At 38.5% G+C, this 26,379-nt stretch overlaps 1 protein-coding gene across 8 annotated transcripts in view; it reads right to left on the bottom strand.

The window, feature by feature from the left end:
- PTPRM (protein tyrosine phosphatase receptor type M) overlaps positions 1-26,379 on the bottom strand; it is a 4,358,319-nt gene that overhangs the window by 473,905 nt on the left and 3,858,035 nt on the right. For all 8 annotated transcript variants that reach the window (XM_044066519.1, XM_044066517.1, XM_044066518.1 and 5 more), the window contains one exon: positions 6,490-6,526. In XM_044066519.1, the coding sequence (XP_043922454.1) occupies positions 6,490-6,526 (37 nt within the window). The remainder of the gene's footprint in view (positions 1-6,489; positions 6,527-26,379) is intronic.

Raw genomic sequence — 26,379 nt, 5'->3', positions numbered from 1 at the left:
TGGCCTAGCCAGACCCCAGACTTAAATCCAATAGAAAATCTGTGGGATGACCTGAAGAGGGCTGTGCACAAGAGATGCCCTCACAATCTGACAGACTTTGCAAGGAAGAGTGGGCAAATATTGCCAAGTCAAGATGTCCCATGCTGATAGACTCCTACCAAAGGCTGTAATTAAATCTAAAGGTGCTTCAACAAACTATTAGTTTAAGGTCTGCACACTTATGCAACTAGCGTATTGTAAGTTTTTTATATTTTTCTCCTAACAGATTTGTACTGGTTATAAGACATATTAAAGGTGGGAAAAGCTTTGAAATGATTTATTGTGGTCTCATTTTTTTTATTTCACAAAAACCTGGCATTTTAACAGGGGTGTGTAAACTTTTTATATCCACTGTAATATATTTATACTTCTGCATGTGGGTTTCATATATATATACATATATATATATATATATATATATATATATATATATATATATATATATATATATATAGAGAGAGAGAGAGAGAGAGATCTATACACCATGATGGGAATGGAACCCATTCTTAAGTCAAGGTATGATTAAAGTTCATGAAATTAGAACTGTTTCAATGTTTGATGTTAGCCAAAAGTGTTCTTCGCAGCACCCGCAATGTGCCCAGAACTGACTCCTTCTACAATTCATATGGAGTTACATGTTTTGGTAACATATCTAAAGAAGACTAATAATTATTTTTTATGAGACCCGTTGCTCCTACTACTATTGGAACTATCTGGGGATCCTTCTTACACATTGCCCTCATTTATGGCTGCAAATCCTGGTATTTTATGACTTTGTGCCTATCTGTACATAACACACTGTAATCACTGGGTATAAATTTCAGTTATCAATGTGACTTTTGTCTTCTTTTCACAGACTAATATATCTGTTTTTCTTGCATCTATTTTATGATGTTTGTAATGGGTGATCCCATGTTATATAAACTATATCATTCTGTATAGTGCTTTGTGGTTCATGTTTCAAATGCTTCTCAGCTACTTCAGTTTTGTAATATTTGCATAATGCCCAATGCAACAGTCTTGCCACATTACAATGCCATTCAGTATGCTGGCACTCTGCCATTAGTGTATCACACCCAGCAACAAGATGTGCAACTGTTTCCAATTTTGTTTTATAAAACTTGCATTTGTTTGTTTCTCTGACATGTTCAATGGACTTTGTAAACCAGCTTGTATGCAGTCCACCATCCTGGGCCGTCAATATTAATGTTTCGTCTTTTGGTTTGAATTCACCTCTCCTTAACTATTGCTGTGCCAGATCCTGATCGACATAAGGCTCTTCCTGGATAAGGCTCTTCCTGGAGATTTCTCTACTTGCAACTACCTTTAAGTTTTTTCCTCATTTCTTACCTTCTCGTCTGATCATTCATCTTATATTCTTTCTTTTTAGCACATTCAGTTGCTGCCTGATTTTTGTCTACCTCTGTCTTGATTTCCTTACCTGCTTGACACCTATATGGTTCTGCTAATCTAAGCAGGGAAGTCATTTTATACTTTTCTCCTCATGTTTTAAAACTATGTTTGGATCTTGTGAGGTCAGCAGATATGTATGTAGTCCTATGATTGCAGATCTATACATGCAATCAATTTTGAGGAGGCCAGTACCTCCTTCAGAAATATATAACTTGGCATGCACTGATTTTTATAAATTATTTGACAAGCGTGAAGCATTTTTCTTGTTTTACTGTCCACCTGATACAGTGGCTTTTGGGGTCAGTCAATCACCCCAAAACTGTTAAGTTAGAACAGGATGAACAAATTGGTTTATAGCCTGGACTTTGTTCCTAGATGTCAGGGCTGGTTTCAGCATTAATTTTAGTCTTCTACAATATTTTATTCTAAGCTTTCATTTGTTCATATATCACTGTCGATCTTTCATCAATTCCCAAATATTTATACACTCCTTCCTGCTCAAGTTCCTTTATAAAACATCCTGTCCCAGACTAATATTTTCTTGGTACTGCAGTTTTCTTTAAATGTTGCTTTTGCACATTTATCAAGACCAAATGACATTCCTATATCATCTGAGAAAGTTTTGACCACTTGCAATTGTACTTTCAGCTCCTCGTCTAATGAACTATACAGTTTTAAATCATTCACAAAAAGAAGATGAGAAGTCTTTACACTTTGCTGTTGTCTGGGAACCAAATTGTAACCATGACCTAATCTGTTAAGTAGACAACTTGATGGGTGAAGGGCAAGACAAAAGAGCAACAGTGGCAAAGAGTAACCTTGGAATATCCCCATTTGAATTTTTATCTCTGGGATAATACTTTATTCTTTAACATGGATTAGCTGCAAAGGGGTTTGCCATTGTTTCATGGTCACTGTAATGTAATCTATTAATGTAGGATGTATCTTATATAACTGTAAGTACTCCTTTACCCATGAATTTCAGACACTGTGAAATGCCTTTTTGTAATGTATCTATGCCATACTTAGTTTCTTCCCATTTTACAATTATTTAACAACAAACAATCCTTTGTTTCATACAAATTTATTTTTTACTCCTTTGATCTACTGCCATGATTAAGTTTGTTTCTAAATGACTATAAACTCTGTCGGCATCAATTCCAGTATATAGTTTATACGTTATCGGAAGGCAAGTTATTGGTGTATAGTTTTTAGCATAGCTTGCAGGTTCACTCTTAACAAAGCGTATCATTTTTTCTGTTGTTAACCAGGTTGGTTTCTGTTTGGGTTGTGCATAAAAGTTCTTACTCAGGCCTCAATATTAATGTAGCGATGTTAATACTTTTAGCCAAAAGTTAGATACTGCATCTGGGCCTGGGGTTTTCCTTTTACGAGCTTTTCTTATTTTGTTTCAGTCTCTTTGGCTGTTACTTCATCCCTTTTCATATCCTGTACATTTTAACTTCTTACTGTTTCTTTTTCTTCTTCTGTTCTGTCAGCATCTTTGTTATCTTCCATGGGGTCTTCATAAATATTTGTCCAAAATGTGTCTATTTTCTTCTTTTTGTTTGTTTCCCAACTCTCTGTAAAACATTTTTGGGTCATCAATAAATTGCTTAGTTTGTACTTTTCCTTTATATTTATTTGCATATTGTCTAAGTTTTTTCTGCCTATGCAGATATTTTTAGTTTATTATTTGCGATAGTGTATAACAGATCCTGGTCTGTCCTGATACTGCTTGTTGATTTTACCACATCTATCTTTCTAAGTGTTTTTGTTGATCTGACCCATCTTTTATACTCTTTTAACAGTGACAAATTTTGCCTTAATTTCTTTACTGTTTTCTTTATTCAATAGTTAGACGATGGCATTTGATTTCTTCCTTTCCTTTCCCTTATTGCTCTGTGTTTTTGTTGTAAGACTTTATATGTTTTTAAATTAGCTGCTCAGAAAAGTATTCTATTTACTTTTGTTAACAGTCTTGATTCATCTATTTTATCAAACTTCTAATATTTTGGGTCTTATTGACTTTCTGTAATCTATTTCTTTCATCGATCTTAATATGTCTAGCCATCTCTATCAAATCAAGCAACTATTCACTTAGATCTTTTTCTTCTAATGTGAGGATACTTTCTTTGTTCTCTGTTTCTTGTGGGCATCCTACAGAAAGTTCCAGAACATCTTTCTGCAACATGTTTTCTTCAGCTGCATCCTGCGTCACCCCCTGCTGTTTCATGTGGGAACTCACTGGCCTATCGTTCCATAACACTGACTGTGGCAGAGTTGCCACCATTTCCTGCTCCTGACCCTGCTGTGCAACTCCAACTGAACTTTTATACTGGTTTCCTGCTGAAGGCTCTAAAATATCTTTATGTGGCAACCGATCAGATGCTTCCTGTTCCACCTGTTTCTCTTTAATTTGAGACTCACTGTTCTATCATGCTGTGACATTACCAGAGTTGGATTTTCTACCCTAAACCCTTCAAGCTGCAGGTATTCCATAACTTCATCTTCTATTTGTTTAACTTCTACTTTCCTAATCTTCTGTTCTACATTCATCTTTGTGATCTTATTTTTGTATTGTGAAATTTTTCATATCTTGGTGCCTTTGCCTGGATTTTTCTTCAAATATCTTTGGAATTGCATTTTTTGTATTGATTAGTTTGACTTTCTCTTCAGCATAAATATTACACCATATAATTTCTCTCTTTATTTACCACTTTCATGTTTCTTTTTATACCTTTCAAAAATCTTTAGGCTTTGTTCTTTATATTTTTACACTTCCTCATTCACTTCTTTTTGCAAACAGCCCAAGATTTCTAGGTCAATATAATGTTTTCATGAATCTTTTGCATTAATGAACACAAATTTGCATTTGAAGCTTGTGACAGGTTTTCTTGTGCAAGTATTTTTCTTTCCGCTAATTTCTCTCGTAATATTTTTGAATATCTTCTATCCAGAAATTCTGGGGTTCTTACATAATAGTAACAATACATACTTTCTTTTTTATCATCAATAGTCATCTCTGTCATCTTTATGGCTCTTTTTTGGCTATCGATTTTTGTGGATTTTTTGGACTACTACTTTTTTTTTTAGACTACTACTTTTTTTTTGGACTACTACTTCCTTCTACATCAGAGGAGGCATCCTTCCCCTAAGCTTGGCCTAACCCCATTGTAATAATGTTTCCATGTCTTGAGAATTCTACACTGTCATTTTTTCCAGTCCTGGCACCAGTGCACCTACCAAGATTGGACCCTTTTTTATCCAGGAACTTGTGTACCCAGCTGTCTTTTTTATTTTTAACCTGCTTCTGTCCATGATATGTGCTACATAAAATATTGTCTAGATATCTGTGTTGCCTTGGTGAGATTTTGTAAAATCAATGTCCACCTGATGAAGGTACTGACCAAGACTTGAGGATGAATTCAATTACTGCAATACTATTCTTCTTGGCTTGCTGATTTTATCATCGCTCTGTCCAGACCCATACATATATGGTCTCCTCCATGTAGGTTATGTTGGCATTTGTTCAGCAGTTGTAACGTTGTCCATGTTTGTGCAACAAAACACCTGAATGAAGTGCCAGTATGATATCACTGTACAAGGATGGGGACTATGCTATTTCCCTCCGAATGTGTTATCTCACCATTCAGAAATATAATTAGTGTGTGTGTGTGTGTGTGTGTGTGTGTGTGTGTGTGTGTGTGTGTGTGTATGTAGGAGAGTTGGATTGCAAGCTATAAGGGTATTTCTTTTAGTATGCATATTTCAGTGTAACCATTTTGGTTAAAATTATTTTGTGTTGATAACTGGTGTTGGTTCGCAGCACTTATTATCTTACACATACCATATACATTATACATGCATTTCCAAGACAAAAAATCCATAGTGTGTTCTTTTCCTTGAATTGGATTTATTCTGTTGAATAGAATTACATAATGCTTTGTAAACAGTTGCTTTCCCTAAAACAGAAATGTTTAGTAAGTCAAATAAAATCAGGTATTTATAACTTTCCAAAAATCGGGTAGTTTATTTCTTCTGAAAATTTCTGTATTATGACTTTGTCACTGCAAATTTAAAAGTTTTATAATGCCTTTGCATCAAAGTACAGTACACTAAATCTTCTGAAGTTAGTTTGTGTCTTGGGGGGAGGATTCTGTTCTTAAATATATGCTGGCAAACTTCAAAGATGGAAACGCTCTAATAAACAGGTAATTATGCAACTCCCAGCTCTATTAAAACCAGATTGTGAGTCTATTACAGACTGATTACATTTGCCACTATTTTGTGTAAGCTGAATACAATTACATTTACCCGTCAACACTTGATGTGTGTTAGCAGTGCAAAAAGAAATTTCAAAACAATTAAATATCAATCACTCCAGCTCCTCGGAGATTTGAAATTGACTTCTCAAATGACATCTGCCTGCAAGGACTAATGCATTTCTCTAGCTTCCAGCATGAGGACGAGATGGAAATAGTTTTTCATTTATAAAGCAATGCATGTTTTGAATGTTAGGAAACTATAGGTAAGATAAAGCTGACATATTTCTGCACACATATCATCCTACTATTACAAGAGCAAATGTAATAAGTATTTACCAAGATAAATCACTTATTCAAAGTACTTTATACGGCTACATTTGACAGTGAAAACATGCTATTGAAAGGAATCAAGACTTAAAAAATATAACTGAAACGAAAGGAAAGCACAGAAAACGACAGGTCTTTAGAGGGGAATCATGCATGACTTTCAATAACCTTCTATTTAAAAATGAATTTATGAACAGACTGATTCTTTTCAGTAAAATAAACTTGCATGCTCCAGACTAAACCAGAAGATGTCAGCTACATGGCTGTTTATCTGACTTGAAAATAAACAGTATGCAACACAATATGGCCATAAATTATTTCTGTGTTTTAACTGGTTTGGTGTCTCAACGCATCACATGAAATCATGAAATGTTATTCCATGGCAAGAGTGAGCACATTGTATTACTCTTGTTACTAAAGTGAAGTAAAAGAATGAACTTACCTTGTGTAGCAATGTAATGATTAGGGCGATGGTAACCCTAAAAATGAGGTAAAATAATTACTCTCAGAAATTTGGCACAAAAGTCAATAGTCTTTAGACTAGAAAACATCTAATTGCTTTAACCTGTTTTTATTTATTACACTTTTAAAGCTTCCCCAAACTTCATGCACATATTCATTTTCCTTACATTTTTATAGTTCTCCGATTAAATTTATCTCATTTAGTAATTAATCCAAGCACCATCTGAGCACCAGTAGTATAAATGTGGCACAACGTAGCAAAATGTATTCATTTAAAAATAATACAGCACAATTAAAATGTAAGAATGTAGCTTAAAACATTAAGCTAAAAGGCCTCAACGCCACTCATTGAAGATTTCTGACATGTAGTTTGATCTTGCAAACAATGTAGTGAACTTGGTTTATTTTTACGCTTGGTGTTCTTGCTGCTGAGCTTTCATCAGCTGCAACATAGGAAAAGTTGTGACATTGTACACAATTTAAAATTGCAAACTAGCATTTCAGAAGCTCCTACCTTATCCATGATGTAAGTTCCAAATCAATGGTACAAAGGTAAATCTGGCAATATCTGGTGAGCTCCCTGCGCTGTGTGACTTGCACCACTGCTATGCATCATGGGATTTTTTATAACTATGTATGTGCCCTGGCTTAGTACAAAATCAGGTCTGTATCAACCACTCTTGATTACGGTTGTAATTCTATTGCTATGGAACCCCGTAACATTGAGGAACTGGCTTTATAACTCCTGAGAAGTACAAGAAAGACATTCACAACAAGCAGTGAAAGAGACATTTAGCCATGGGTAGTTATAATGTTAGGAGAGTCTGTGACTCTTCAAATCAGGTGCTGATATTAAATCGAAAATAAATAATACTATTTTTTAACTCATAATCCACAGCTTTACTGTCACTCCAAGCCTTTGCCCCTGTCATAATGGCATAAACCAATTAATGCTCATTGTATCAAAAATTGCTGGTTTCAAAAAAAAAAAAAGGAAGTGAAACTGGTCACTCATTTTATTCTGAGTGGTGGCAGATCCAGCTTAAGAGTTTGCCACTGAGAGTAGAAATGTGCTGTCGAGTGAATCAGACTGTAGTGGTTGTGTGAGAGCTTGGCACTACTGAAAGAAACCAACAAGAAAGCAACACTGTGGTCATGGGGACTTGTCTTTCACACCCTTTGTCACTGCTAAGTCTTAAAATGTACAATCTTTTTGCAGTAAGTTACTGAAGTAAACAGACACTGCTGGAAAATCTAAATCTCTTTAATGAATACATTGGAGTCCACTCAACTGACATTCTGTGATGTTCCTCAAGTTTATTTCCTGAAAGAAAAGTATTATTTTTATTTTATTTTATTTTGCAATAATTAAGTGTACCAGCCCGACTAAATACTGTACATACTACAGGCAGGAACCTTATCTAACTTGCTAAAAACTCATGTCATGCCTTTTTTTCTTGGTGTTTCTCAGAGAGCATAGTGGATTCTGTCTCAACGCTTTGTTGAATTTTCTGTACATTTTGGTGACAACTGTCTGTCGCTGTAGAATGAATTCTGATATTGTAAGGTGCTAATCTATCTTTTTGTGATTTGGATGCCATAGAATGAAAAGCACCATTTGCTTCTACCCTTCATTAACATTTAAATCAAAATACCATTTGCACAGGAAAACAGGACTTAATATGCATGCAAACTGTTAAGTTGCACAGCTGTCAACCTTTTATCATAACAATCACAGATAAAGGCCCCAAATCATGGTTTCTAAACAGTGATGCTATCAAATTAGAACCGATAGAAAAAAGAAGAACTGTATTATTATTTATGAAAGCAGGCATTATGTAGCAATATGTTAGGCTTTTATTTTGTGCCAGTTATTTTAGTCAATCAGTTTCATTTTGGTTGGTTGTCACTGTCAGGGAAAAGCATTGCAGAGGCATGCAAATAAGCACAATTTGCAAGATGAGCTGGCTTAGTGGTAGAGGATTCAGCTTCAAAATTATTGGATTCATTTCTAATTTCTTGTCAGTTCCAATTTGGAATTTGCATAGTTTCCTCATTTTTGTCAGGGTTTTTACTGTTTAAACTGATTTCTTCCCAACTCCACCAGTTAGGCTGGTTAATGGCTACCCTTAAGTCTCTCTCTCTCTCTCTACATACATGGATCATGGATGAAAAAGACTCATGATGGATAAGAGACATACCTCATTAACAAATGTATAGGTCAGATTAAAATTGCTAACGCCAGTCATACCTCTCAATCTCCTAAAGCAAGAAATCTGGACAAAAGCATAAATAATGGGGGGAGGCAAAGGCCCCAAAATAGAGACACTTTTTAAATACTGCTCTTACAAAATTATAAAGTTGATAGAATAACAGGTTTTGCATTAGCATGAATTTTCTGAAGGGTATGAATTCTGATACTCAAATGTCTGTCATTATTTTTTTATTTCAACCCTCAATGATTTGCCAGTGATTTGCCAGAAACCACAATTTTATGAGAAAAAGACCAATAATATGTGGCAGAAATCTGGATATTCTGTGAAAATCTGTACAGTTGAGAGGTATGACAATGTCCGTTAACCTAGCATCTCAGGGAACAGTAAACATGTATCCATTTGGTAGTTAGGGCACAGGACTGTGACTATGAGGTGTTAAGAAGTTGCTTCAAAGTATGATGTCAGTTAACCTAGCATCTCGGGGAATAGTAAACACATATCCGTTTGGTAGTTAGGGCACAGGACTGTGACTATGAGGTGTTAAGAAGTTGCTTCAAGGTATGATGTCAGTTAACCTAGCATCTCGGGGAATAGTAAACACATATCTGTTTGGTAGTTAGGGCACAGGACTGTGACTATGAGGTGTTAAGAAGTTGCTTCAAGGTATGATGTCCGTTAACCTAGCAACTCGGGGAATAGTAAACACGTATCCGTTTGGTAGTTAGGGCACAGGACTGTGACTATGAGGTGTTAAAAAGTTGCTTCAAGGTATGATGTCAGTTAACCTAGCATCTCGGGGAATAGTAAACACGTATCCGTTTGGTAGTTAGGGCACAGGACTGTGACTATGAGGTGTTAAAAAGTTGCTTCAAGGTATGATGTCAGAACCTAGCATCTCGGGGAATAGTAAACATGTATCCGTTTGGTAGTTAGGGCACAGGACTGTGACTATGAGGTGTTAAGAAGTTGCTTCAAGGTATGATGTCCGTTAACCTAGCATCTCGGGGAATAATAAACACGACTGTGACTATGAGGTGTTAAGAAGTTGCTTCAAGGTATGATGTCAGTTAACCTAGCATCTCGGGGAATAGTAAACACGTATCTGTTTGGTAGTTAGGACAAAGGACTGTGACTATGAGGTGTTAAGAAGTTGCTTCATTTACTCCAAGGTGTGATTCCCTCAGCTTCCTTTTACTACTTTGTGACTCTCAGCAAGGACTCTGAAAAATGTCCACATGTTCTACCCATATTAACAAATTATATACTTTATTTTATTTCATTTATTTTGTTACCAGGTTTTTCTAACTGGGAGTACTCAAAAACTCCTTTTCGGAGGAGGCCTGAAGACAGATGCTTCAACATATTACAAACCTTTTTATATAGACATTCAGTAGTAAACATGAACAAACATCGTCATTAATAATTACATGTTCATTTGCTAATTAGATTCCATTCATATGAAATAAAGGCAACTACTGCAGTATAAAAGATAGTTATGCATCGGTAGATGCCGAACTTTGAGCACTTGAAGAGGTGTATCAGGGGGTTTATCAGATAGACAATAGGTCATGTCAGGCTTCTGTAAAGGTGTCCCATTTTATGCAAAGCTCAGCTTCACACCTCTGGTTTTATCAGTGCCTTGTACAGATGCAGACACCTACAGTTTAAATTGTTCCTTTACAACTATTTCTCTAATTTTCTAAATCCATAGCTGCACAATGACCAGTCACTTTGCATTTTGACACCCCAAAGGTTGACCACGGTCAGTTTTAGGCAGTCTAGACAGTACCTTTCCTCCTATAAAAAACAAACAAATCTTCCCTGTACCCCCTGTAGAATAAGCAGCTTGGATCCAAAGCCATGGACATGCACATCCTTATGATCTCCACAGCTGGTCTGGTGGACATGGACATCCTGAGCCAAAGCAGCAATTGCCTCATGGACACAGAGAGTCATCTAATTTTCAAACAAGCGAATACAATATGCAAGAGATGTATTTATACAATTTCATTGGAGACAAGGATTTCACATTACCAAACAGGTTGTCAGAACCCCCCCCCCCCCACACACACACACACCTAACATAGATCAATTACATAAACATACATATGATGAAGCTCTTAAATGTAACATCTGCAAAAAACAGATCTCCCAGATACTGCATTCTAAAAACAGCTCTCAACAAACTCAAGAGCACGCCACAAAAACAATGCTCAACAGCATCCATACTGCCAAAACCCATGGTGTCCCAATCTGTAAGCCCATAAGGCATAGCACTACACAAACCAGTATTCTGGTCATTGGAAACTCCATAGTAAGACACATAGACATCCTGCTCACCAGGCTAAGCAAGGAGAGAGTCACGGTCAGCTGCCTATCAGGGGCTAGATTCCATCATATCACTCATACACCTAGGTCACTTAATCCCAAGTACAAGAGGGATATAAGTGACTCCGTGTTTCTGTACAATATTACTGTTGTTATTCCTGACTTTTAGTGGAGAATGCTAAATTGTGTGTAGCATCTTAGTAGTTACTGTTTTCTCTTAATAACTTTTATAACAATACATAATAGTGCAGTGTACGTTATAATTACTTGGTATCAACTGTAGTTACCTTCTGTTTTTTATTCTCTTCTTTCCTTGCATTTTGTGTTGCTCATAGAATTATGCTGCTCCTCCCCTGCATCCTGTATCTTAGTTACTTGATAATTACAGTGTTCACAGGTTCATAGGTGTGTACTAGGCTAATGGCCCTGGGGCCTTTACAAGTCTAGTCATAGGATTACCTGGCATAGTGCCACCTGACCTTAATTCCCAGTGCCTCTGTCGAGTAGAGCCACTGGAGTGATCCCCGGGATGAATTTTCTGTTTCCCATCCACTCATCAAGATTTCTCTTGAAGAGGGTCAGTGAGGTGCTCTGCTTGGCATGTATGGGAAGTCTGTTCCATAGCATGGGTAGTCTTTGGGTTATGAACCTGTCCCTCTAGCATGTTCTGTTAATTGTGGTAATGAAGCTGAGGTCTCTGGAGCGTGTGGTGCGGAGGGATTGGGAATTCTTTAGATGTAGCACTTCTAACAGAGCTGGGTCAGACATGGCTTTGTATGTCAAGCACAGATCGCCTCTAAGTAGGCGATATGAGACAGAGAATAGTTGGAGTTTTTTTAGTCTGTCCATATAGGACATGTTTAAGGCCTAGGATCCTCTTTGCAAGGTACTTTTGTGGCCTCTCCAGTTGTTGCAGGTATCTAGTGAGGTACATGCCAAATGGGGCATTGCACTCGATGACTGGCCTAATGAGGGAAGAGTAGAGGGAGACAATGACCTCTTTCTTCCTGGATGCAAAACCCTTAGTAATAAGATGTGCCACACAGAAAGACTTTCTGACCACAGTGACAATGTGGTGATCAAAAGAGAGGTTGCTGTCACCCTGTGTTCCCAGATCTCTTATAATATCTTTTGTGTTCAGTGGACTACCATCAATGTGGTAATTCATGGGAACCAGGTTTTTCCCAAAGGGGATGACGGCACATTTTTTGGCATTGAGCTTAAGGCCATGGTTCTGACACCAATCATTGGTCTCATTGAGGACTTTCTGTAGGATGTCAACATTACTTGGGGAGTTAATAATAGCTCCCAATTTGCAATTGTCTGTGAACTTTGTCAGCCAGAGTCCCTTTGTGTTGTCCTGGACTTCAGAGAAGTAGATACCAAACAGGAGAGGACCCAGGACCGAACCCTGTGGGACTCCACTCATGACTAATCGGTAGTCTGACTTGGAGTCAGGTACTTTCACACTATGGGTTCTATCTGTGAGCCAGTTTGCAACCTATGTAGTGATACAGGGGTTGATGCCAAGCTTAGTGAGTTTTTCTATGATGATTCCTGAGTGGGGAATGGTATCAAAAGCCTTGGCCAGATTAAGGTAGGCTGTATGAACCACCTTGCCTTCATCCACACCTCTGGTGACTGACTGACTCAAAGAAGTCAACCAAGTTGAGCAGGCATGGTCTACCCTTCACAAAACCAAACTGTGTAGGATCCAGAGTTTGGGGATTCCCTATATCCTTGTTTATTAGGTCCATGATGATGCATTGCATAGCTATGGATATCAGACCTGTCAGGGTAATGGGGTGACAGTTCCCAGGGTCTGTAGTCGCTTCTCCTTTGTGGAGAGGGATGACTGTAGCAGTGGGCAATTTGGCAAGGACAAAGCCTGAGGTGAGGCTGTGATAGAACAGGGCACACAGGTGAGGTGCCAGTTCACTCTGTAGTTCATGTAGAACACAACCAGAGATATTGTCAGGACCCATAGAAGCTGTAGTCTTGGCCTTGGACAGTGTTGTTTTAACCTGTGCAGCAGTAATACTAGGTGCCTGGCAATCTACTGGTATTGTGATTGGTCCTTGGGGGGGGGAGGGTAAAGTTGGCACTGAATCTGTCGGCCAGTATACTGGCAATATCTGTTGGCTCGGTATAGGAGGTACCATTGTGCAGGAGCTCAGAGCAAATCTGGGTATTGTCATAGGGATTCTTTACATAACTAAAGAAGGCCTTAAAACTTCAGACCTAATATTTACCTCCTTTTCTTTCCAGCCCCTTCAGCAAAAGTTTTATTCTGTGTTCTGGCCAACCTCCAATAAACCAAAGGCTGTCTGGTTGCCCTGCACTGAGAGACCCTGTGTCAGTGGAACTCTAAAGTACTTTCAGCTAAACTAGTATATGTTAGAGCTGCATTTAAACTGTCCTCTAACCTGAAGACATTTTGCTATAGCCTTTAATTATAAGCATGCACACTACTGGACCCCCCCCCACATTCTTTTCTCTTCCTATTGTACTCCTAAGTCAATTACTTAAATCTACTTTCTTTCTCTTGGAAAAGGTTTACCTATGTACCTGCAACCCATACTTGTATTGTTTTCCCTATAGAAGTGGTGGTCCTTTTCACCACACTGTACTAGATTAGTAGCACAAGAATTCTAGTTATTAGGAAGATCCTGCAATACACTGACCTGAAATTGACTGCGCTTGGTTTTCCTGACTGTTTTCTTGGAAGCTGGCCTGGTCCAGTTTTTCTGGCTCATCCAGCTCTGTTTGCCCTCGCTGCGCTAGGGCTCACTCTGCTCCCCTGCCCTACCCCCATACATAATCTCCTTTATAGCTAAACCTGCTTTGCCCCACCACCACACTAGCCAATAGACATCCCTCTCCTCTACTCATACTCCACATCACCATTAACTGTAACACCCACTCCGCACCCCTCCTGAGCCTTACTTGCTTTTAACTCTTTCAGTCACTCACTTTAGAAAACTCCTTCAACTACAACCTTGTCACCCTAAATGAATTACTCTACACTTAAATAAATTGTTACCCTTTAATTATTTCTGAGCTGAATCTAAATCATGGCTATACCTTTCAAAACTCTATTTCTCTCCCTCCTATTTCAAATTCTTTTCAGCTCTAACCACTTACCATACTCCTCACCAGCTTACCACCCCATCTCCCACACTATCTTATCCCACTACCCACCATACAAATAACTAATCTACCCCTATTGGGTCTTCTGTCTTTAACCATACCACTATATCATTTCACAAGTTCAAAATACTGTACATACTAAATGCCCAGCCCGTCATCAGAACAAAACATCAGTTCCTTTGCAAACATTTCTTCATACAAATACTTCAAAGCACAATACTACACTTATCTGGTGATATTCACCCCAATCCAGGCCCTTGCCAACATCACTGTAACCATATTTACACAGCACCCCCCCTTCCAACTGCCTCACAAATAACTCATTACAATCACAAGCCTCCAAAAATCTTTTTTTCAATGAATATACAAAGCATTGTCAATAAAAGTATCCTTCTTCATGCTGGAATTTCTCAATATAACCCAGATGTACTTGCTCTATCTGACACATGGCTAAAACTTCATATTACAAACTGCAGAATCCCCCTCCCCAGTTATAATATTGTTCGACTGGCTAGATGTAAAACATAGAGTGGAGGAGTAGCTATACTGTAATCTGACCATCTCTGACCATCTCTCACCCCCCTCTCAATAGCTATCCCTGATTTCTGCCCTGCTGAAATACTTATAGCAACCTGTAACCAGACCTCCCAACCATTCCGAATTACTCGTTTTTTACCGAGTTTTGGGCTCCAAATGAAGGGGTGCCACGATTCCAGAGTGGCACCCTTTCATTTCCGATTTTTCTTTGCTTTTTTAAAATTTTCACGCTGTCGGAGCTGACGTCATCACGTGTGCAATGACGTCAGCGCCGTCAGGCTACCAGCCAGTCAGAATTGAGCTCAAGGAGCTCGCATTATAATTTCCGGCTGGCTGAATTAAGTTAACGGTGGGAATTGCAAGCTGGCGGGCCGCAAAGCTGATACAGCAGTTCGCCGAGCCAGGAGCGCTGAACGAGCCAGGATTAATGGCAGCAACATGGGGAACAGAAGAGGGCTGAGCCGACCGACCGGGATTAATGGCAGCAACATGGGGAACAGAAGAGGGCCGAGCCGACCGGGCAGCAACAGAGAAATAACTACTCATGGTAAGGAACGACAAGTTTATGTGTGTGTGTGTGTGTGTATGTGTGTGTGTGTGTGTGTGTGTGTGTGTGTGTGTGTGTGTGTGTGTGTGTGTGTGTAGAATAAGGGAATGGTGCTAATATTTTAAGGGTCCTTGATCCTGGTTATTTCTGGATTTGTAGCATGTAAAGCAAATAAAAAGTAGACTCACTTTGTGAGCAGTTGACGGTATTTCTGGTATTTACATCCCTGTTACCCGAATTCCACATGGAAAACGAACTGTGAAAATATAAAACACCTAAGAACTGTCTATTAAAAATGGACTTACTCGTATGTACCCCATCAGACTACTCATGATTAAAACTGGCTCTGGGATCATTCCTGCTTCTCATTTTTTTTACTTGCTACGACTTTAACCCCTTGATATAGCTTTTTTCTTCTCAAATTTACTGATTTTTCTACATATGGATAGACTTGTTTAAAGGCCCCTATATTACTGAATTAGTATATAAAACCTTTACAAAAATAATGCAAGCGAAGACCTATTCTAAAAACAAGTAATCCCCTTCTTCGTGACTCTGCAATCATTTTAAAAGGTCAGCACTATGATTTGTAATGCTCAGAGGTTGGGCAGTATAACATCATGTGTGTGTGTGTGTGTGTGTGAAAATGCCCCCATATAATACACTTGGTGGCTAGAGGTATTCAGGCTCAAACCCTATACCTTTAGTACAGGGTAAAAAGAGCCTACTACCCCTAGCCACCACCATTTCTGAGTGAGTTGAGAGCTATGATGAGAAGTGAGAACATTTGTTTTCTCTAACAGTTGAAAGTTATGTTCTGAGCTTTGTCCAGAAGATTTTTTTTTTGTACTAAGAGTTGAGAGAGCTATGATGAGAAGTAAGAACACTTTTTTTTTGTGCTAAGAGTTTAGAGCTATGATAAGAAGTGAGCACACAATTTGTATTCCCCTATTATTGTTTTTGTGCTAACAGTTCAGAGATATGGTGAGTGAGTGAGAAGTGAGAACTGAATTTGTATTCCCCCATTATTGGCTTTGTTGTTTGTCCATTTTTTTTGTGTTGAGGTTAAGAGCTATGTTGAGAAGTAAGAAATGAATTCACTAAATGATTGCTATTAAGTTTCAGTCTTCCTAGTTTTCAGACAGCTGCTGATTTGGGATAGTGGTATGTTGTTCTGAACATAGTGCATAGAGTCCTGGGTTCAAAACCTGCCAGTGAAATACATGATGGTAGCACAACATTTTATTCTAGCAACTTTACAAAATTATACAAAGCAATGTTTAAAATGTGTCCCTGTTTTTTGACCTTTTGTCCCCCCCCCAAAAAAAAATGAATTTGAAAATAAGTGCGAGACGCTGTGCAAGATGCCTATGGCTTACACTACTGTCATTCTATTTATAGCGTGGGTGTGAAAGCAGACTTTTATGATGGAAAAGTTCTGAACTGGGCAGTTTTGTCATTATTGATTCATGTGTTTTGTTTCATTGCCTACAGTACAGATTACTGGTAAAATGTTCAAACAATAAATTTAAAATGCGCTCTAACATGTGTGTTGTATTATACAAGGAATATAATTTAATAAAGTTAGGAAGGTGTATAAAGAAAAGAACACATGTATGTTTCTTGTTTTGTATGCAAGGGGCCAATGATTTGAAAACAGCCCAAAGGTAATCTTTATCCACCACTGGCCAGGTGCATTTTCTTTGGATGTGGTGTGGGTTTCAATGCTGTTTCAATTAATGCGAGTGTCAAGGGCAAAGTTTAATGTCAAGCCTATTTTCATCGTGAGACAGTATTGCTTTGTTTACCAGATGATGTCTTTTAGTGTTTCTGCATTGTTGTGCTGTAAAATGTAAAAATAAAATTCAAATCATTGTAGAAGTAAAGCAGTATGCATACATTAGTGTTTATGGTAAATGGGGCAAAATAGCCAGGTAACAGAACACTGGAATGGCTGCAGGGGGACTCTGGTGCCATGTTTTGGTTGTCTGTTCTTCAGTTTGCGTTCGAAAGTTGGTGTCCCACAATTCCATTGGAGTGGGTGGGGTTACATAATTATGTATGCAAATTAGATGTTAATCAGCGTACAGATTTGTACCTATTTTTCATGGGCCTTGTCCAGATTGTTGATGTTTCCAGGTTGAGAGGTATGCCTGTAACCTAAATCAACACAAGAAACTTGTCATTGCAGCAATCATCATACCCCCAGGTAAAAACATTCCCATACTCGAGCAGTTTCTTTCTTAGATTTCTATATCCATTCCCTATGAAACCATCATCCTTGGGGATATGAATACTGACTGGAACCTTGTTAATACTGCATCCCCTAGCTACTCTATAAACCATTATGGCTTTACCCAGCTGATCACCTCACTCATTCACCAGGAAAAATTCCCAGAATGGCTCGGTTATCGACTGGATATTAGTATCCAACCCCCAGTGCTATCATAACCCTTCCACCCTACCTAGCTCCCTTAGTGACCACCTCCCTACCTCAGTAGTAAGACACTATCTCAACCTTAACAACAGCCACCAATACAAAGAGTCTTGTAACCTTAAAAACTACCGCCCTGTCACCTTAAACAAATTACTGTCCACTGTAAACTGGTCATTCCTACACACATTACCCCTTAATGAGGCTGTCCAAAGCTTCAACAATGTATTCCTAGAAACCCTTAACACCCTTGCTCCCAGTAGAAAATTTAGGCTAAAATGTAATTATGCACCATGGCTAAACCAGGCAACTCGATCACTTATGAACAACAGAGACAGTGCCTGGAATCATGGAAAAAAAAATAACAACTCAACTTTCCACCTGAACTTATATAAACAGCTTCGCAATCAAACAAAAAGCAGGTCTTACTAGACGAAAACAATTTTTATCAAAAATCTCTGAGCAACCTACATTCCAACCCAAAGAAATTCTGGCACTTAATAAACAAATTACTATCTCCAGGCAACCCTCTTCACCAAACCCCTTTCCTAACAAAGCTAATGAAACTGCAGGCCTACTTAACAACTTTTTCATCTAAACAAAAAAAAAAAAGCTTACTAAACCAGAAACTCTTGATATAAAGACTCCACCTCCCACCTCATCTCTTCCATTGCTCTCCCTAGCACCCATAGCAACCTCCTTCATCAGATCTTAACAAACTCAAGCCCTGTTCCCCATCAGCCGACAAACTCCCCCCATTATTTCTCAAACATGCAGCCGCACCCATAGCAGACCCTGTATCTATACTTGTCAATAGATCCATCCAAGAAAATACAGCACCAGATATCTGGGAAAAATTCTTCATAATACCCCTCCACAAGGGAGGAAATCCTACAGAACCCTAAAATTACAGGCCTATTGCCATATTATCCCCCTTAACCAAGATACTGGAAAAATGTATACATAGACAAATACTAAACCACCCCTTACAGGCAAACCTAATTACACCCACACAGCACGGTTTCTGACCCTCACACAGTACTGCCACTGCCCTCATATCTCTCAAACATAATGTTGCCCAAGCCAAAGATGATAATAAACTCATATCAGCTCTATTCCTCGACCTATCCAAAGCATTTGATACCGTTTCCCATCCCATCCTCCTAAACAAACTTTCCAACCTACAACTCCCTACCTTCACTATCTCCTGGTTTAACAGCTACCTCTCAAACAGATATCAGTCCATCAGATGGCAAACATCCTTCTCCCCTTTCCGTCTTGTTAAGACTGTGGTTCCTCCAGGTTCTATCCTGGGCCCCCTACTTTTTAATATATTTACAAATAACCTCCATGTCTCCTGCCCCCACTCTACCTTAATACAGTATGCAGACAATTCCACAATTATTAACACCTAAGACAATATACAAAATCTCCACACTGTCACTCATCAACCTTTGCACCTAATAGAACAATGGCTAACTGAAAACAACTTGCTTCTCAACCCCCAAAAAACAGGCTTCTTCTTTTTCTCCAAAAACCTCAGTCCAGCTAAAGGCAACTTCACTATCTCATCCTTAGATAATGCAATTATCACCACCGATTTAAACATCAAATTACTTGGCATTACTATAGACGACCAATTAAAATTTGACCTACATATCTTAAACTGTATCAAAAAGTCCAATCAAAAACTATGTCTTCTACACTGCAACAACAAATATATACCTAACAAATCTAGACCTATACTGGCTCAAATATTTATTCTACTATCCCTGCTGTATGCTGGTCCCATACTTACTAACCTCCAAAATAATCTCTTAACCAAGCCAAAACCAAACTAGAAACCACCTATAACAAGATAGACATATTTGCAGCCAGTAATAGGTACAAATCCCATCATTGTATATCTCTGAAAAGCTTAAGATGGCCCGAGCTCCCCCACGTGCTTCAAATATCACAACTACAAATTGTACACACCATCCTAAATAGCATTAACTCCTGCCCTGTCCTTACACCCATAATTACACCCTACACACCCAATTGTGATCTCAGAAGCACACAACAAAACCTTCCGCAGGTGACCAAGCCAAACAAAAATATTGGAAAAATACTTTATAGTAATTCAATTGCATACTCATGGAACAAACTTCCATTGTCCCTTCGCTCCACTACCAAAAGTGGGGAATTCAAAAAGCAACTAAAAATTAATTTCCAACATGCATAAATCTGTGCTTGTCATGAAATAACCTAATGAATTTTTCTTCTTCTCTCAATTAACATATCTGCTGGTATATTTACCTAAACTTCCTACATATATTACTCTCTCTCACATATATTACTCTCTACAGTTAGTACCTATACTATTAAATGCATCCTTGTTGTACTATGCCATGATGTTACTCTGAATTGTATAGTACATATTTTTTTTTTATTTTAGGCATTGCTACATTCCTTGTAAATAACTTAATGCTAACCAAATTTGTCAAACATATCGCTACTGCATTCCCATAATACTGTACTTTTGCCTTGTATATATCCCTATTGTATCTTTCTCTCTGTTTTTGTACTGTTACATATCTTAACAACTTCAATTGTAATGTTTTTCTTTTTTTTAATTACTTTCCAGGAGCTTTTCTCCTCAGGTCTCCACTGGAAAAGGACTCTCTGGGCTCAGTCGGACTAACTTAGTTAACAAATGTAAAAATAAAATAAATAAAATAAAATAAGTATGACTCTGCCATAGTCCATGGATGTTAACAGTCTGGGAAATACCTTCCTGGACTATATGAAGAGAAACGTCATGGTGCTCTCGGACTCTGTGTCCCAGGCCTGTATGAGCCTAGCACTGAGCAGCATTCTACCTTCACCAGTGATGATGCCCACAATATGAACATTATAATTGACTTTAATAATGGGCTTAGCTACTGATGTCAAGGGAGTGCAATATTTGTCAGCATTGGAGGACATGTTCAAGAGACCATGTTGCTTTGCCAAAGATGGTCTGCATTTGCTCCCTCTAGGCTTTCAAATATTAGCTTAAATATCATCTTCCCCCTTAATTCCCGTTTTAGACAATGCCACACTGATGCACTTTCTAATACAGCAAAACCAATCAACGAATAGCTAAAGGTGTGACTGCTCAATACCAGGAGTCTTAAGAGGAAACACTCCCTCTAAGCTCTCCTCACCCTGAAGAATGCAAACATCTGTGGGGTTACCAATTAAAGCCATGGAGAACACCCCGGCAATGCAGGGTTACAATGACTCCCACACATTTAGGCCAGCTACTTCACAATCAGGGAGTAAAGGTGGAGTACGATTGACTAGTACCTACCTATGAACCTATATCAAAGATCCTCATTAACACTCTTCAAGAAAAATCTTGATGATTGGATGGGAGATAGGAAATTCACCCCGGGGATCACCTCTGGGGCTCTGCTCGACAGGGGCACAGGAAAATAATTTTCTTGGGTGGTGAAAGCTAGGGTACCTTTTTGGCTAGGCTTCTATAGGCCGTAGGGCCGATAGCCTTGTACCTACTTATGAACCTATGAACCTATGACTATCCCAATATAAACTGGGATTTTTATATGACCTCTAATGTAAAGGCTTGACAATTCCTCAGTTTTATAAACACAAATGCTTTGGATCAGACATAGCTCATACACCACTAGGGTTACAAACATATTAAACCTTGTTCTCACAAATAAGAGCGAATGCTGCCCTTCCCCCATTGTAACTTCCTCTGTTGTAAAGTCTGACTATGAAGCTGTCTCCTTCCACATAAAAATAAAACCCATGACTCAAGCTATCCCTGTAACAGTTAGGAACTATTCTAAGGCAAACTTTCTATTGCTAACTGATAACCTTGCAATCACGTCAGATGGCAAATCAAGCCTAACAAAGCCAAGTTTGAGGTAAGAATAGTTTCTCAGGTCATGGAAAAATATTTAGTTAGGTTTGCAAACTCAAAGACAGTATACATCAATGTGCAGAGCTCATTGTAAATGGAGCCATGTACATGGAGCTGGAAGATTTAGCAAATCTATTCGCTGACAGATTCAGCTCCAACTTTAACCCCCCTGTCCTCCAGTCATCTCTCAAGAAACACTATCATACATAACCCCTACTATCACTAGGTAGCAGGTCCTTAATGCAGTCTCCAAGGCCAAGAACACAGCATTGATGGGTCCTGATAATAGCCCAGGATGCCTCCTAAATAGCATGAAACATTTCCTATCAGGACTACTACAGTATAGTCACTTTTCAGCTATAGCCTCCAGTCAGACTTTATGATACTCAAATTGAGAACTGCAATGGTCGTCCCTCTGGGCAAGGGTAGACCATCTTTGGATCCTGGAAACTACAGACTCACAAGTTTGACTAGTCTCATATGCATAGCCATAGAAAGAATTATGGAAATGATAAACAATGACATAGGAAACCTTTACACACTGGATGCAGTCCAGTTCTCTTTTATCAAGTGAAGGTCATCCCTACTCATCCTGGTAGACTTCTTCAAGAAGGTCACTAAGACAATGGATGATGACAAAATGGTGCGTACTGTCTACCTTGATATGGCCAAGGCATTCTGGCACAATATCCCACTTGAGCATTATAAAAAAACTAATGGAATTATGCATAAACTCCTATGTTACACTCTGGATGGCCAGCTGGATCTAAGCAATGAACCGAGAAGTTAGGATAGGGGTGTCCGCCTCCACAAAGAGACCAGTCACTAGTGGAGTACCTCAGGGTTCTGTATTGGATCTGCTCCTTTTTGACATCTTCTCAGAAGTCAAGTCCAAAGTTAAGGTCCTCTGGCTGACCAAGTTTACTGATGATTGCAAACCAGAAGCAGTCATAGAACCCCCATGAGACACTAACATCCTACAGGAAGGGTTAACACAGACAAATAACTGGTGTCAGAACCATGGTTTTAAACTCAATTCCAAGAAATGCATAATAATACCCTTTTGAAAGTCGGCTACCTCAGGAAGCCTCCTCATAGATAAAACACCCCTAAACGTAGTCAGAGATTTGGGAACTTATGTAGAATAGTAACCTGGCTTTTAACCAAAATGTTTTCTAAGATAATAAGGAAATCATTCTATGCTGCTGAACTTATAAATACGGATATAGCGTCCAGGTCCAAATAAGTCAGCGTTCTGTTGTATTTGTCCACCTTCAAATTCATCAATGAGTACAGCACCCCCTTAAGTATGTATCTGACAAAGCATGTGCAAACAACTGGAACATCCACAAAATGAATACAGGACATAAACAACATGCCCTATGAGGATTGTCTCAAAGCCCTGTCCTTATACTCTGCCTCCTTCAGATTGTTGAAGGATGATTTATGCCTGGCATACAAGGCATCCTTGGATCCTGTTGTGATGGACCTTTTGCATATCCACAAGACAAACAGCATCAGAACTACCCGATCCAGCAAACTAAACCTTTGCTGTGACATAATTAGGACTTGCAGAAGGCACAGGTATGTTCCCATCCAGGTGAAGCAGAGCTCTTCCTTAACCATATTCAACCATAAAATGTTCCAGTGGAAGGGAAATAAGAAATTTAATCCTGATCTGGTACGCAACGCATGTCTTTGATAGACAGATGCAGCCTTTAAATGCTTGACCAACCATGCTCTAACTTACATATAACCATCAAATTAACCCCTAGGGCATAAAGGTCCTTCTGATTGCTAAGTATTTAGCTATGAATCTACAAACTTATTAGTGCTTAGAAATTCAAAGAAACTGAGGTGGAGGAAGGAAGAAGGTATAAAAAGGTAGGGCAGGAACTGTTAATACTGTAGTTAAGAGGTGGGATATAATACCTGTATTAAAATATAGATGTGGGGGGGGGTCATAAAACTATGCATATGGCTGTGAAATGCTAGTAAGACTATTCAGGTTTTGGGGTATAGGATTCTGAACAAAGAGAAATGGTTTCATGAAATGGTAAATTGAAGATAAAAATAGTATTTGTCCTGGAGATGTACAAGAGCTGATCCGTTGATTCGGCAGGTGAAGTTTTAAGTTGTGCTTTAAATGGTTTGCATTCTGAATGGATTACAGTGGTTGTATCATGTGGTTCCATAGTTTAGCTACACCATATGAATACAGAGAGTCACCTGCGTATCATATGATTTGGTTTTAGTCAGTAGTGATTTTTCTCTAAAGTGTAAAATACTATTGGTGGACTAGTGTTGTATTATGTTGTTAAGGGTTGAGTAATTTTCTGGCTTATACAGAAGTCTGTGTGTTGTAGTTAGCTGCAAAACAGCCAGGTGATGTGGGAGTTCTAACCAATTTAATTATCTGAGGCCTAAACGGTGGTGTGTTTAATATAACATTGCTCAAGTTTGGACAGTTGTGAGACTTTGAACACTGATGAAGGTTGTGGCAGCATAGAGGAGAAATGGAAGTAATAAAGAAAAGGCTATACCTCTTCTGACTATGTCACTGAAGTAGGTTTTAACTCTGTATAATGTACTTGATTTTTGATGAGTTTTTCTAACCACGTTATACATCGTGGTCAGATTTCAACTAGTCATATAATATACTTGGTTTTTGCTGAGTTTTTCTAACCACATGTTATACATGGTGGTCAAATTTCAACTGGTCATCTACAATGACACAATAACTTTGTGTGGTTTACTTGTTCTATCATGGTGCTGTTGGGAGAAACTATAGTGAACAGTGTTGTTTTGGTAGAGATGTGTTTTGGGGTTTATTGGTGATTGTGAATTATTTAGCCATGTTTCAGTCAATATGCACTACTGTTGTACAAGATCTTGAAATTCAGAGAAATATTTAGCAGAAGAAATTAGGATTGAGTTATCAGTGTACTAAACAAGGGTAGTATTTTTGTAACAGTGTCGAGGTCATTAATGAATTTGTTGAAAAAGGTGTGGCCTATTATAGATCTGGACCCTGCAGCCATCTGCCAGTCATTCCATTGAGGACTTCCGTCTCAGAGGGGAAGGGCCACGATCCAGACCCTCTCACCCGGGCAGGAGCTCTCTGGACCCTGCAGCCATAGTTAAAGGCAAGAAGGTGGAGAAATCATTTTTCCATTTCACTTCTTTTGCTCTTTTTGAGAGGTAACTATGGAACCAATGCAGTGAAGCGTTGGTGAGCCTTAAAGATGAGAATTCATGCAAGAGTTTTGGTGGGAGACAGTGTCAAAAACTTTTGAAAAGTCTAGGAAGACAATGAAGACTAGGCTTCTGGCATTTGTATGGGAGTTGACAGTATTAACAAAATTCAACAAACCAATAGTTGTGCTGTGATGAAAACAGAAGCCATACTGGGTTGAAGACAGAAGCTGGTTATCTAATAGGTAGTTAAGAAGTTGTATATGAATACATTTGTCTAATATTTTTATAGGGGCCATAAGAAGGCAATTGAACTGTAGTATGAAAGATCTATATTATTCCACTTTTGTGCAATGGAAAAATAAATGATTTTTTCCATAGCAAGGGAAGTATATTTTCAGACAAAGATCAATTTATCAGAATTGAAACTGGATATATACTAGAATCAGCTGCTAGTTTAAGATATTTGTCAGGTAGTTTGTCTCAAGCAGTTGTAGTAAGCTTTAATTTTTTTTTACTTATTTTTTGATAGTATCTGTGGAAACCTGTTGGAAGCAGAAATGTTGATGGAGGTTATTTTATTGAGTATGGACATTAAGAGCTCAAGTGGTTACTTGGTTGGTTAATGACTGTACTGTCTAATGAATTAGTTTGCTATGGGATTGTTTTGTTTCACTGTGTTTGGTGCTGGCTTTTTAGCCTGCCATGGATTTAAAAGTTTATTGAATGAGGCCCAGAGCGGTTTTGGATTATTAGTGTGTATGTTTTGACTGACTGTTATTATTTATTAACAGAGTAAATATGTGGATCGACTGTATATTTTCCAGTAGTATTTACAGAGTAATGGAAAAATTCAGCTAGGAGTCCCACAACATGAATATAAAACTGCCACGCTGTTTTAGTATTAATACTCTAGCAGCTGTTACTACTACCGTGATGTTGTCAAAAGTACTTATTGATACAAAATGTAACAAGATATTGTTAGTCTTAGCAGTGTAACATGCATGACAAAGTCCATATTACAGTTGTTTTTTTCTGTAATAATGAGCGTACTAAAAACTGGATTGATGTCTTTCTATTTAACTGACTTAGTCCTTAAATTCCTGACAGACTTAAGTATTTTCAAAGGTCTGTGCTGGGGAACCACTTTGTAATTTTGCTGTAGGGCCTAATATGTTTTAGTTATGTCACTGAGCATAGTGAAGCTGTCTGTGCTTACACAGAATCATAGGAGGTTACCAGGCTAAAGGCTCTAGGGCCCGTTCAAGCCTATCCAAGTTTTACCCCTGTCCAAGAGGGACACAGTTGGAACCCCCGGGAAGAATTTGCTGTTACCCATCCAATCATCCAAATACCATTTGAAGAGGGACAATGAGGTGCTCTGTTTGACTTGAATTGGGAGTCTGTTCCAAAGGTGTGGTAACCTCTGGGAGACAAATCTGTCCCTCCAGCAGGTTCTATTAATGCCACATACCAGGTTAAGGTCTTTAGAGCGAGTAACCCCTGTACCATTTCACTTATGGATCTGCAGCATTTCCAATAAAGCAGGG

The sequence above is a fragment of the Protopterus annectens genome, chromosome 3.part1 (assembly GCF_019279795.1).
Source record: "Protopterus annectens isolate FY-2018-M chromosome 3.part1, PAN1.0, whole genome shotgun sequence".
Taxonomy (NCBI): Eukaryota; Metazoa; Chordata; order Ceratodontiformes; family Protopteridae; genus Protopterus; species Protopterus annectens.
The sequence above is the reverse complement of the archived record's forward strand: the minus strand, read 5'-3'. Positions and strand labels throughout refer to the sequence as shown.